Source organism: Gadus macrocephalus, chromosome 4, assembly GCF_031168955.1.
Source record: "Gadus macrocephalus chromosome 4, ASM3116895v1".
NCBI classification, from domain to species: Eukaryota; Metazoa; Chordata; class Actinopteri; order Gadiformes; family Gadidae; genus Gadus; species Gadus macrocephalus.
In genome coordinates, this window is record NC_082385.1 from 11,171,896 (window position 1) to 11,184,512 (window position 12,617).

Here is a 12,617-nt window from a genome sequence, read left to right on the forward strand (position 1 = left end):
GTTAATATTGTGTTTCATAAATAGTCTGGTTGGTAGTAAGCACTAGGCATGCCTTAAGTTCTTAAGTTCTAAAACTATGCATTTGTTTACATTATTGTATTATTCATACATTTTGAGCTCAAAGTGTAATGTGAATTAAAGATTGTTAAATATTAATTTGTCGAAAACTATCAGTGACATTCTGGATTTGCTTTATCCTCAAAGGTAAAAAATCTGTACACATAAAACTGTGCTGTGCTGTGTGCTATAATTTAAGACAGAATAAGCAATGCATTAGAATTCATACTCATGTACACATGTAAATAGTAAGTACGTCGGTAATAAACCCCATGTGAAATATAAACCAAAGCTATAAGAGGGTTTACCCCTCATGCCCATATTGAGTGTTGGCTTACCCTGCGGGCTAGTATATAAGAGGACCCAGAGGGATGAACAGCTCTCAGGGCAGTTGAGGAAGTAACAGCTAGTGGTAAGTCAGAATGTAGATAAAACTCTCATGCATTAAAACTTGAATGCTCTGTTTGACATTCACTTAATATTTTTGTGTAATTTAGAGATTATTATAATTATGAAAAAAGTATCTTATCACCAATTGAGCAAAAACTCAATAGATGAGGTTGTTTGATAGATCCATTAATTGTATTTGTTTATTTAGTCTGTAAATGTAAAGCTATATGGCATGGCGTACAAGTAAAGGTCCTTTTATATTGAATGTGATTGGTCGTCACGTCTTTTATCACAGCAATAAATAATAACAAATCATTGAGCTGAATGGGACTATACCGTCTCCTATCCCGGAAAAGGGCTTTAAATGTACGAGCACCAGGATCACATTTTCATTCTACGAATCAGATTACCCGATCAGAGTCGGGTAACTTTTTTCATGGTCACCATGGACAATGTACATGTTGTGGGATATGTTATAGGTAGCAGGTTTTAAATTTTTTTCTTATTGGATCCAAAGTGGTAAACTGCATTCATAGACACATAATTATAGCTATCGGTTTTATGTATTGATCATTTATCTCCATAGCAGTCTGCGCTACAAGCAAATGTTTCCTTGCACTACGGCATGTGACTATAGGTTGCTTTCGATAAAATTATTCTTATTTCAATGGGATTATACAGTTATTTAAACATACTCATGAATGTTATAGTCCATTTCCGTTCGAAGAGTTGCCACTAAATCCTACACACTGGACCTTTAAACAAATAAAACCAATTGACCACATGCATTGAATGACCAATGCATGTCATGCAGTGTGATTGTAATTTAAGAAATACGAACCAGCATTTACAATACACTGCACCTTCTGATGATGCTACAAATTTCCTCTGTCATATGAAATTGTGCAAATAACATGTCTTTCGATTTAAAGGCTGACACTTGAAGATTTCTCATTGGTAAGAAGAACAAGGTAAGAGTTATTTGACCAAAGCCATACCGATCTGTATAAAAACCATTTGAGCATATGAGATACATCAAAACATTTTATTTTCACAGTAAGCGGCCACCATGAGTACGGACGCGGAGATGGCCATATATGGCAAGGCTGCGATTTACCTCCGTAAGCCAGAAAAGGAGAGGCTTGAGGCCCAGAGCACGCCCTTTGATGCCAAGAGTGCTGCATATGTGGCTGATGCTAAGGAGCTGTACGTCAAGTGTACCATCATTAAGAAGGAGGCTGGCAAAACCACAGTGAAAGTGTTGGCTACGGAAGAGGTATGCTGCTTGTGATTTATTGCTATGCAGAAAATAGTTTGAAACGTTTAAAGGTAAAAAATGAAACGAAACAAAAGATGGGGTGCCTTTTTTTTTAGGAGAGAACAGTCAAGGATGATGATGTCACACCCATGAACCCTCCCAAGTACGACAAAATTGAGGACATGGCCATGATGACCCATCTCAATGAAGCCTCTGTGTTGTATAACCTCAAAGAGCGTTATGCAGCATGGATGATCTACGTAAGATATTTTACCAACTAAATGAAGTAAAATAATATCCAATGATATCCCAGATCATATTAATGATCATGTCTGAACGATTTCCTTCAGACCTACTCTGGGCTGTTCTGTGCCACTGTAAACCCGTACAAGTGGCTCCCAGTGTACGATCAGGAGGTTGTCAATGCCTACAGAGGCAAGAAGCGTATGGAGGCACCACCCCATATCTTCTCTGTCTCTGACAATGCCATCCAGAACATGCTCACTGGTATGTACAAGAAAGTCGGGCAAAAATAAATGTTATGATGTATGGTCAACATTTTTGGATAAATGTAATACTTTGAATGTTTTTTTTTGCAGATCGGCAGAATCAGTCTGTCTTGATCACGTAAGTTTAAACCTGATGGTGTTGAGTTGGATGATTCAACATTACGTTGAATCATCAACATTAAGTAAAATATGACCTCACAAAAATTTCATGAAGAATCAGACAATGGAAAAAAACTCTAAATTACCTCATTTTCATACCCAGTGGAGAATCCGGTGCTGGAAAGACTGTGAACACCAAACGTGTCATCCAGTACTTTGCTACCATCGCAGTGGCTTCTGACAAGAAGAAGGACCAAGCCCCTGGAAAGATTCAGGTATGCTTTAAAAAAAAAATATATATATATATATATATATATATATATTAGGGATGGGCGTGAGGAATCGATTACTCGAGTACTGCTCGTTACAAATGAACTCGGTTGGTGGACAGGCAAACTCGAGTTTGCATAAACACACACAAAGTTTTCTGAAGCAAATGTATACATTTTCTGTGCGGCGCCATTAACGCATGCCGTGGGCACAAAGCAAATGAAATGTATCAAATTCCTGTGTGGCGCGTGCCGTGCCGTGTGCAGGCACGCCAGAATTCAAAAAGTTAAGAGATGGCGGTAAAAGCAAAGCGCAATAAGCGTAATCGATTCCTCACGCCCATCCCTAATATATATACATATATACATTTAAAAAAAAAACATGACAGACATGACACACACAAAGGATGTAGGATGACCTGAGAACTGAGGATCAATACTGGAACTTCATCATAGGGGTCACTGGAGGACCAGATTATTGCAGCCAATCCCCTGCTGGAGGCCTACGGTAATGCCAAGACTGTGAGAAATGACAACTCATCTCGTTTCGTAAGTACAAACTTAGTATGTCAAACAAATTAAATGACATACTTGATCTTTGAAAAAAAACTGAAATGAGGCTTTTCTACAGGGTAAATTCATCAGAATCCATTTCGGTGCAACTGGTAAACTGGCCAGTGCTGACATTGAGACGTGTAAGTATCTTGTATCCAAATAACAACAAATTAACTCTCATTATTGGGGGTCTCATAATGGGTTTTGATCTCTTAATGTGAATCAAAACATAATAATAATATTTTAAAACCATGAAGATCTGCTGGAGAAATCCCGAGTGACATTCCAGCTTCCCGATGAGAGAGGCTATCACATCTTCTTTCAGATGATGACCAACCACAAACCTGAGATTATTGGTAAGATTAGTAGTGAGAAATAAATGTTGCAGTAAGATGTATTGTTATATAGGGTTGCCTTTAACTTATCATTCAGGATTCTGAAGTAGAAAAATAACAATTAGAATCATTAAAGTGACCATTTTCTATTTTCTGCAGAAATGTGCCTCATCACCACCAACCCCTACGACTTCCCCATGTGCAGTCAGGGTCATATCACTGTGGCCAGCATTAATGACAAAGAGGAGCTGGATGCTACTGATGTGAGTCAATGTTTACAACTACCTTAGGTAGGTATTTTAATCTGCAAGGACTAACCGGGACCAGAAAACTATGAGGACTTTAACTCAGTGTTACAGCCTGCGGAATCTACTCAGAATGGTTTCAGCCCGATCTCAGTGCGCTCTGCTCTGTCCGCGTACAGCAGAATCAGGAAATCTCTGTACAGTACAAACCAAGGTAGAGTTAATAGAGACTCTTTGAATACTCTTTGAATTTAATTTCATATTATATACTTTATTTTCCTACAGGATGCTATTGATATTTTGGGTTTCAATGGTGAGGAGAAGAATGCCATCTACAAGTTCACGGGTGCTGTGCTTCACCACGGTAACTTGAAGTTCAAGCAGAAGCAGCGTGAGGAGCAGGCTGAGCCTGACGGCACTGAGGGTGAGTTAAAAATGTTTTAAAACAACCACTGAACATTTCCAAAGTCCAGGTTTGCTGTCATTAAATGTATTCACTATCTGTACGAATTTGTCATCATTCTTTCTTTCATATGAAAAATGCAGAGGCCGACAAAATCTCCTACCTGCTTGGTCTCAACTCTGCTGACATGCTCAAGGGTTTGTGCTACCCCAGAGTGAAGGTCGGAAATGAGTTTGTCACTAAGGGACAGACAGTACCTCAGGTATGGAAATACCAAGGAATACCTTTCAAAAAGTAATTGCAATAGTTGTAATTTGTATGTATATCTAATCTTCCACCACGCTCTAGGTATACAACTCAGTGAGTGCCCTGGGCAAGTCTATCTATGAGAGGATGTTCTTGTGGATGGTCATCCGTATCAACCAGATGCTGGACACCAAGCAATCAAGATCATCCTATATTGGGGTGCTGGATATTGCTGGTTTTGAGATCTTTGATGTAAGATTCAATTTCTTATCACAACAATTTCCCTGGCTAAAAGCAGTGTCTACGTGAACGTTCTCTAAACTAATGTTCTCTATCAGTACAACAGTATGGAGCAGCTGTGCATCAACTTCACCAATGAGAAACTGCAACAGTTCTTCAACCACACCATGTTCGTCCTGGAGCAAGAGGAGTACAAGAAGGAGGGCATTATCTGGGAGTTCATTGACTTCGGTATGGACTTGGCTGCCTGCATTGAGCTTATTGAGAAGGTAAACATGACTTATATAACTAAATATCACAATTCTAAGTCTGATTCAAAACTATCTTATCGTAATGTTTCCTAATATGTTTTTCTGCATAGCCAATGGGCATCTTCTCCATTCTTGAAGAAGAGTGCATGTTCCCCAAAGCCTCAGACACTTCCTTCAAGAACAAGCTGTATGAACAGCATCTTGGCAAAAACAAAGCATTTGAGAAGCCCAAGCCGGGGAAGGGCAAGGTTGAAGCTGACTTCGCCATGGTGCACTATGCTGGTACCGTGGGCTACAGCGTCGCGGGCTGGCTGGACAAGAACAAGGATCCCCTGAATGACTCTGTTATTGGACTGTACCAGAAGTCCTCAAACAAACTGATGCCTGTCCTGTACCCCGCTGTAGTGGAAGGTACATATTCATACCATGTCATCATAGTTAAAAACTGTTGACCCATTATATTGTAATACCCATTTATTTTGAAGCCATTTATTGCCTCTATTTTATAAACAAAAACGGGAACATTTTTACTAATTAACAATAATCTAAAACAGAGGTCGGGGGTGCAAAGAAGGGAGGCAAGAAGAAGGGTGGCTCCATGCAGACTGTGTCATCACAATTCAGGGTAAGGTTAAACAAGCAATTACATGTAGAAATACATGTAATTTGATGCCATATTTCATATGTATTCTCTGAATTTGTTCTTTATCAGTTAATTTGTATATATTTCATATTTTATTCTGTGATGTGTCTTTAGGATAACTTGGGCAAACTGATGACCAACCTGAGGAGCACCCATCCTCACTTTGTGCGTTGTCTCATTCCCAATGAAATTAAACTACCAGGTAATATTTCTTCAAATAATCTCTACATTCGAGGTTGATGTTTTAGTAGGATATAGCAAAATGAATGTCATATTTTAAAAGTAAAAAATCTATAACACTTCACAGGAATGATGGAGAACCACCTGGTTATCCACCAGCTGAGATGTAACGGTGTGCTGGAGGGCATCAGAATCTGCAGAAAGGGCTTTCCCAGCAGAATCATCTATGCTGACTTCAAGCAGAGGTATTACCTAATTGACAGAACAATTCTATTGTCACGATAATACAATTCCTTTGCCTACATATTTAAAACTTGTTTATATACACCTTTCTTTTAAACACTTAACATACTCACTCCTATAGATACAAAGTACTGAATGCCAGTGTCATTCCTGATGGACAGTTCATTGACAACAAGAAGGCTTCTGAGAAGCTGCTTGGATCCATTGATGTGCCTCACGACGAGTACAAATTTGGACACACCAAGGTCTGTTTATTGTTGTCAAAAATTAAATATTTACCGGATACTTCCCTGATACTGAAAGATAGTCTCTGACAAGATGTCTTTCTTACATTAAGGTGTTCTTCAAAGCTGGTCTTCTGGGTACTCTTGAGGAGATGCGAGATGAGAAGCTGGCATCTTTGGTCGGAATGATTCAGGCTCTCTCTCGGGGTTACCTCATGAGGAAGGAATATGTGAAAATGACAGCTACAAGGTATGTTTCAAAAGATTGATACATAAGAAGTTTTGCTATTTTGTCAAATCAAAAATGTTGCATTAAAATGGACTGCCTTTTCGCCACAGGGAAGCTGTTTACACTATTCAGTACAACATCCGCTCATTCATGAATGTCAAAACCTGGCCATGGATGAAGGTGTACTACAAGATCAAGCCTCTTCTGAAGAGTGCTGAAACGGAGAAGGAGCTCTCTGCAATGAAGGAGAACTATGAGAAGATGAAGACAGACCTGGCCACTGCGCTGGCCAAGAAGAAGGAACTTGAGGAAAAGATGGTTTCTCTACTGCAGGAGAAGAATGATCTTGCGCTGCAAGTGGCCTCTGTAAGTAAAAATGTTTATCCGTCTCAACATGTACACACAATGAGATACATGTGATATTTGATATGACTGATATGATGACACATTTTAAACAGGAAGGAGATAATCTGAATGATGCTGAAGAGAGGTGTGAGGGACTCATCAAGAGTAAGATCCAGCTGGAGGCTAAACTCAAGGAGACAACCGAGAGACTAGAGGATGAAGAGGAAATGAATGCTGAGTTGACTGCCAAGAAGAGGAAACTGGAGGATGAATGCTCTGAGCTCAAGAAGGACATTGATGACCTGGAGCTTACCTTGGCCAAAGTGGAGAAGGAGAAACATGCCACTGAGAACAAGGTTTGCAAAGATTCTTTGAAAGGAGATTAAATAAAATACAAATAAGCATGTTCCACGCATTACACATAATTTTGTTTTGTTTAGGTGAAGAACCTTACAGAGGAGATGGCCTCTCAGGATGAGAGCGTTGCTAAGCTATCAAAGGAGAAGAAAGCCCTCCAAGAGGCACATCAGCAGACTCTTGATGACCTACAGGCAGAGGAAGACAAAGTGAACACTCTGACCAAGGCCAAGACCAAGCTTGAACAGCAAGTGGATGATGTGAGGTTCCTTTCTAACCCTCCTTTCTGACATTAGAAAAAACATGGTTATTCTTTTGAAATGCAGTCAAATAAAATATAATTTTTAATTGCAGCTTGAAGGTTCTCTGGAACAAGAGAAAAAACTCCGTATGGACCTTGAGAGAGCCAAGCGAAAGCTTGAGGGTGACCTGAAATTGGCTCAGGAATCAATAATGGATCTGGAAAATGACAAACAGCAGTCTGATGAGAAACTCAAAAAGTAATGTGATTGAACAAAAATCGTGCTTTTGATTAGAAAGATTCACAGGAAGTATGTTAATAAGTTATGTGGTATTGTTTCATCATCAGGAAAGACTTTGAGACCAGTCAGCTTCTAAGCAAGATTGAGGATGAGCAGTCCCTGGGTGCTCAGCTTCAAAAGAAGATCAAGGAGCTTCAGGTAAGACAATATATATGACAATCCCACATGAATGTTTCATAAATATTAGTACATTCTTACAAAGTATTATGTGTTCCTTACTTATTAGGCCCGTATTGAAGAGCTGGAGGAGGAAATTGAGGCTGAGCGTGCTGCTCGTGCCAAGGTTGAGAAGCAGAGAGCTGATCTCTCCAGAGAACTTGAAGAGATCAGTGAGAGGCTTGAGGAGGCTGGTGGAGCCACTTCTGCTCAGATTGAGATGAACAAGAAGCGTGAGGCTGAGTTCCAGAAGCTGCGTCGTGACCTTGAGGAGTCCACCCTGCAGCATGAAGCCACTGCTGCTGCTCTGCGTAAGAAGCAGGCTGACAGTGTAGCAGAGCTGGGAGAGCAGATTGATAACCTCCAGCGTGTCAAGCAGAAGCTTGAGAAGGAGAAGAGCGAGTACAAGATGGAGATTGACGACCTCTCAAGCAACATGGAAGCAGTTGCAAAGGCCAAGGTGAATTATCTTTCAAATTAAATATACCATATTATAATTAATACTATATAATCTGTATAAGAAACCACTTGTGCTAACAAGTAAAACGTTGTATCACCAGGGAAATCTGGAGAAGATGTGCCGTACCCTGGAGGACCAGCTGAGTGAAATCAAGGCCAAGAGTGATGAGAACAGTCGCCAGATCAATGACATCAGTGCTCAGAGAGCAAGGCTGTTGACAGAGAATGGTAAGTATTCACAATTACTTAAAGAAAAACCTGCATATTAGAATAGCCCTAATGATAACCATAAATAACCTTAACACTAACCACCAATAAATGCAACCCAACCTTATTCATATATTTAGGGGGAAAATGTGGTATTGCTATATTATATAGCTAACAATTTATGTCATCACCTAGGTGAGTTTGGTCGTCAGCTCGAGGAGAAAGAGGGTCTCGTCTCCCAGCTTACCAGAGGCAAGCAGGCCTTTACTCAGCAGATTGAGGAGCTGAAGAGGCTCAATGAGGAGGAAGTCAAGGTAAACCATCATTTTTATTCATTTAATTTCATGATTTCATTATGTCATTGCAGATTTTACATTTCTGTATATTTAGATGTGTGAATTTATTGAGACAATCACCTTTTGCAGGCCAAGAATGCTCTTGCTCATGGTGTGCAATCAGCTCGCCATGACTGTGACCTTCTGAGGGAGCAGTTTGAGGAGGAGCAGGAGGCCAAGGCTGAGCTGCAGCGTGGAATGTCCAAGGCCAACGGTGAGGTGGCTCAGTGGAGGACAAAGTATGAAACTGATGCTATCCAGCGCACTGAGGAGCTAGAGGAGTCCAAGTGAGTCAAATACTTAATATCTTATCTAAAGTACACGTTCTATTTGATGAATGTCCACAAATTAAACCATGTGATACTTTAACAGGAAAAAGCTTGCCCAGCGCCTTCAGGAGGCTGAGGAACAGATTGAGGCAGTGAACTCAAAATGTGCCTCTCTGGAGAAGACCAAACAGAGACTCCAGGGTGAGGTGGAGGATCTCATGATTGATGTGGAGAGGGCCAACGGACTGGCTGCCAACCTTGACAAGAAGCAGAGGAACTTTGACAAGGTGTTTTGTCATTCATTGAGATGGCCGTTTAAATTGTTTTATCCTTTTATTATTCTTCAAGTGATTAACAGCTTTATTGACAATATTGTGCAGGTTTTGGCTGACTGGAAGCAGAAATATGAGGAGGGCCAGGCAGAGCTTGAAGGAACTCAGAAAGAGGCTCGTTCTCTCAGCACGGAGCTTTTCAAGATGAAGAACTCCTATGAAGAAGCTCTGGATCAGCTGGAGACCCTGAAGCGTGAGAACAAGAACCTCCAACGTGAGTTAAACTGATCATTTTGGCATCAATGATTCCTATATTACTACATATATAACTTTATTGGAATTCATGCAAACAACAATATTTAACCCTCTCAACAGAGGAGATTTCTGACCTGACTGAACAAATTGGTGAGACTGGAAAGAGCATCCATGAGCTGGAGAAATCCAAGAAGCAAGTGGAGACAGAGAAGAGTGAGATCCAGACAGCCCTAGAGGAAGCTGAGGTGACTACAAAAAAAAAGAAAGAATCTAGTGAAATTGTATTTATTATGAAATAGAATATGTAATGAATATGCCAACATTGGTTTATAATTTAGGGTACTCTGGAGCATGAAGAGTCCAAGATTCTGCGTGTCCAGCTGGAGCTCAACCAGATTAAGGGTGAGGTTGACAGGAAGCTGGCTGAGAAGGATGAGGAGATGGAGCAGATCAAGAGGAACAGCCTGAGGATCACTGACTCCATGCAGAGCACGCTGGACTCTGAGGTCAGGAGCAGGAATGATGCCCTGAGAATCAAGAAGAAGATGGAGGGAGATCTGAATGAGATGGAGATCCAGCTGAGCCATGCCAACCGCCAGGCTGCTGAGGCTCAGAAGCAGCTGAGGAATGTTCAAGGACAACTGAAGGTATGAACTAAACTACTGTACAGGGCATAATATCTGGACATTTGTTTCCTGTTGTGACATCTTCCATGGTGTTTTCATTTTCATTTTAGGATGCCCAATTGCATCTTGATGATGCTGTCAGAGGAGGTGAAGACCTGAAGGAGCAGGCGGCCATGGTGGACCGTAGGAACGGTCTAATGGTGGCTGAAATTGAGGAGCTGAGGGCAGCTCTGGAACAGACAGAGAGAGGCCGCAAAGTGGCTGAGCAAGAGCTGATTGATGCCAGTGAGCGAGTTGGACTTTTGCACTCTCAGGTAAACAAACAAACATATTCTTCCAAGAAATGCTCCCAAGTTCCCTAAAATATTTAGCAAGATTACATGCGTGTCATAAACACTGACATTCATTTTAGAATACAAGTCTTCTGAACACAAAGAAGAAGCTGGAGACTGACCTGGTCCAAGTCCAGGGCGAGGTGGACGACACCGTCCAGGAATCCAGGAATGCTGAAGAGAAGGCCAAGAAGGCCATCACTGATGTAGGTTTTGTATTATTTTCTTATTTCATTGAATTGGACATTGCTTGAACTTCTGATTAATATGTTATATTTTATATTAGGCTGCCATGATGGCTGAGGAGCTAAAGAAGGAGCAGGATACAAGCTCTCACCTGGAGAGGATGAAGAAGAACCTGGAAGTCACAGTGAAAGACCTGCAGCACCGCCTGGATGAGGCTGAGAACCTGGCCATGAAGGGTGGCAAGAAGCAGCTCCAGAAACTGGAGTCCAGAGTAAGATACGGGCACACATGGACGTATTTACAGTTACAGCATAATAAGAGTATATTTATTGAAAATATATTTGATTTCTTAAGGTGCGTGAGCTGGAAACAGAGGTTGAGGGAGAACAGAGACGTGGAGTAGATGCTGTTAAGGGTGTCCGCAAATATGAGAGGAGAGTGAAGGAACTCACCTACCAGGTATGCCAGCTACATTGAAATTAATATATAAATCAAAGAATATCAGAAAAGACTACAGTCTGAGACAGAACCATTTTCATTACTTTAGACTGAAGAGGATAAGAAGAATGGTGCCAGACTCCAGGATCTTGTTGATAAGCTGCAGCTGAAGGTGAAGGCTTACAAGAGGCAGGCTGAGGAAGCGGTAAGTAGAAACAATGTAACAAAATCAGGTTGTTGCATCAATTTTGTACTTCTTATTTAAACAAAACATGAATGTTCCTACAGGAGGAGCAGGCCAACTCTTACCTGTCCAAGTGCAGGAAGGTTCAAAATGAGCTGGAGGAGGCTGAGGAACGTGCTGACATCGCTGAGACTCAGGTCAATAAGCTGAGGTCTAAGAGCCGTGATGGTGGCAAGGTAAGATCATCACTGTATAATGGTCTGTTCAAAAGCTGGGAGATTTACCACTTTGCAACTTGTCCAGGTGTACAAGGCATCTCAAACACACTATAAGCCCATTGACTCAGAAAGAAATTAAATGCAAACAAAAATGTTGGTTGGTTTAATCATTATCTTTTTTTTTACCTTCCCCAGGGAAAGGAGGCAGCTGAATAAGATGTAATGCTTCATTGTACATTTATAAATGCATGTCATAAAATATGACTTCTTGTTTATAGTAAATTATGAGCTGCAATAAAATATTATTACAAAGCATCTTTTTTGTGGGCCGTTTCACTAATTACTTCATTATTTTGACTTACAATTGGCCATTCACCACCATTTCACCAACTTTTTAACTTTAAACTGTCGATAATAATGAATATGAAAACAAAATTGTACAGATAAGCACAATTTTGGAATGGGCACTATGAAATATATTATAACAGAAAATGATCACTGAAATATGATATGTATATTCATCAGTTGTTTAATGAGTCAAAGTTGTGCCATGCAAAAGGTTTACTGTACATTTAAGAGTTGAAGTAACAATTCATACTGGCGAACAAACAACCCCAAAACAATTCCTGAAACTCAATAACCTTACTTTTGTCTTTCTGATTCACACTGGCACAAAAAAAATCCACCCATGTTAAATGGGGCGGGGATCCTTTAATGTGAGAAGAACAGGTCCCGTATCCATAAAGTATCTGCCTTATTATGTTATCCATTAATCAGTTTGACACTTGACGGTACAATCATTCACCATTACCGTATTGGTCCGAATATAAGACGACCCTGATTATAAGACGACCCCCGTTTTTCAACACAAACATCTAGAAAAAAAGATTTGCAGACCACATTTGCAGAACAAAGAACAAGAGCAACATTGTGAATATTTTTAAATAACAGAGAAAATACAGGCCACATATTTAACTAAACTTAACTAAAATTCGCCAGATTTCTCCTCCGATGTCTCTCTATCCCTCACACACGTCCTCTGCCCCGCTGTGTTCGCTCT

General features: G+C 40.4%; 1 protein-coding gene across 1 annotated transcript; it reads left to right on the forward strand.

The window, feature by feature from the left end:
• The first annotated feature begins 346 nt into the window (after window positions 1-346).
• On the forward strand, window positions 347-11,872 carry LOC132455073 (myosin heavy chain, fast skeletal muscle-like). Its single transcript, XM_060048781.1, has 41 exons — window positions 347-469; window positions 1,380-1,418; window positions 1,505-1,723; window positions 1,822-1,965; window positions 2,056-2,212; window positions 2,305-2,332; window positions 2,477-2,588; window positions 3,039-3,131; window positions 3,214-3,277; window positions 3,395-3,493; window positions 3,632-3,735; window positions 4,003-4,141; window positions 4,264-4,382; window positions 4,469-4,618; window positions 4,705-4,875; window positions 4,968-5,268; window positions 5,412-5,482; window positions 5,615-5,702; window positions 5,808-5,925; window positions 6,045-6,168; window positions 6,261-6,397; window positions 6,487-6,742; window positions 6,835-7,077; window positions 7,162-7,338; window positions 7,433-7,578; window positions 7,668-7,758; window positions 7,847-8,236; window positions 8,337-8,463; window positions 8,638-8,756; window positions 8,868-9,064; window positions 9,150-9,333; window positions 9,427-9,592; window positions 9,694-9,818; window positions 9,912-10,220; window positions 10,310-10,513; window positions 10,612-10,737; window positions 10,818-10,988; window positions 11,072-11,176; window positions 11,265-11,360; window positions 11,444-11,575; window positions 11,753-11,872. Exons 3-41 carry the CDS (start codon window positions 1,517-1,519, stop codon window positions 11,771-11,773), a joined length of 5,811 nt encoding a protein of 1,936 aa, XP_059904764.1. The 5' UTR covers window positions 347-469; window positions 1,380-1,418; window positions 1,505-1,516; the 3' UTR covers window positions 11,774-11,872.
• The last annotated feature ends 745 nt before the right edge of the window (window positions 11,873-12,617 follow it).

What these genes read in the sequence shown, in the direction of transcription:
- LOC132455073 (XM_060048781.1), top strand. Translation starts at nt 1,517, where the DNA reads ATGAGTACGGACGCGGAGATGGCCATATATGGCAAGGCTGCGATTTAC. An exon ending in CAGTGCTGACATTGAGACGT is followed by an intron (nt 3,278 to 3,394) that starts GTAAGTATCTTG and finishes AAAACCATGAAG; the next exon opens with ATCTGCTGGAGAAATCCCGA. An exon ending in TCTGATGAGAAACTCAAAAA is followed by an intron (nt 7,579 to 7,667) that starts GTAATGTGATTG and finishes TTTCATCATCAG; the next exon opens with GAAAGACTTTGAGACCAGTC.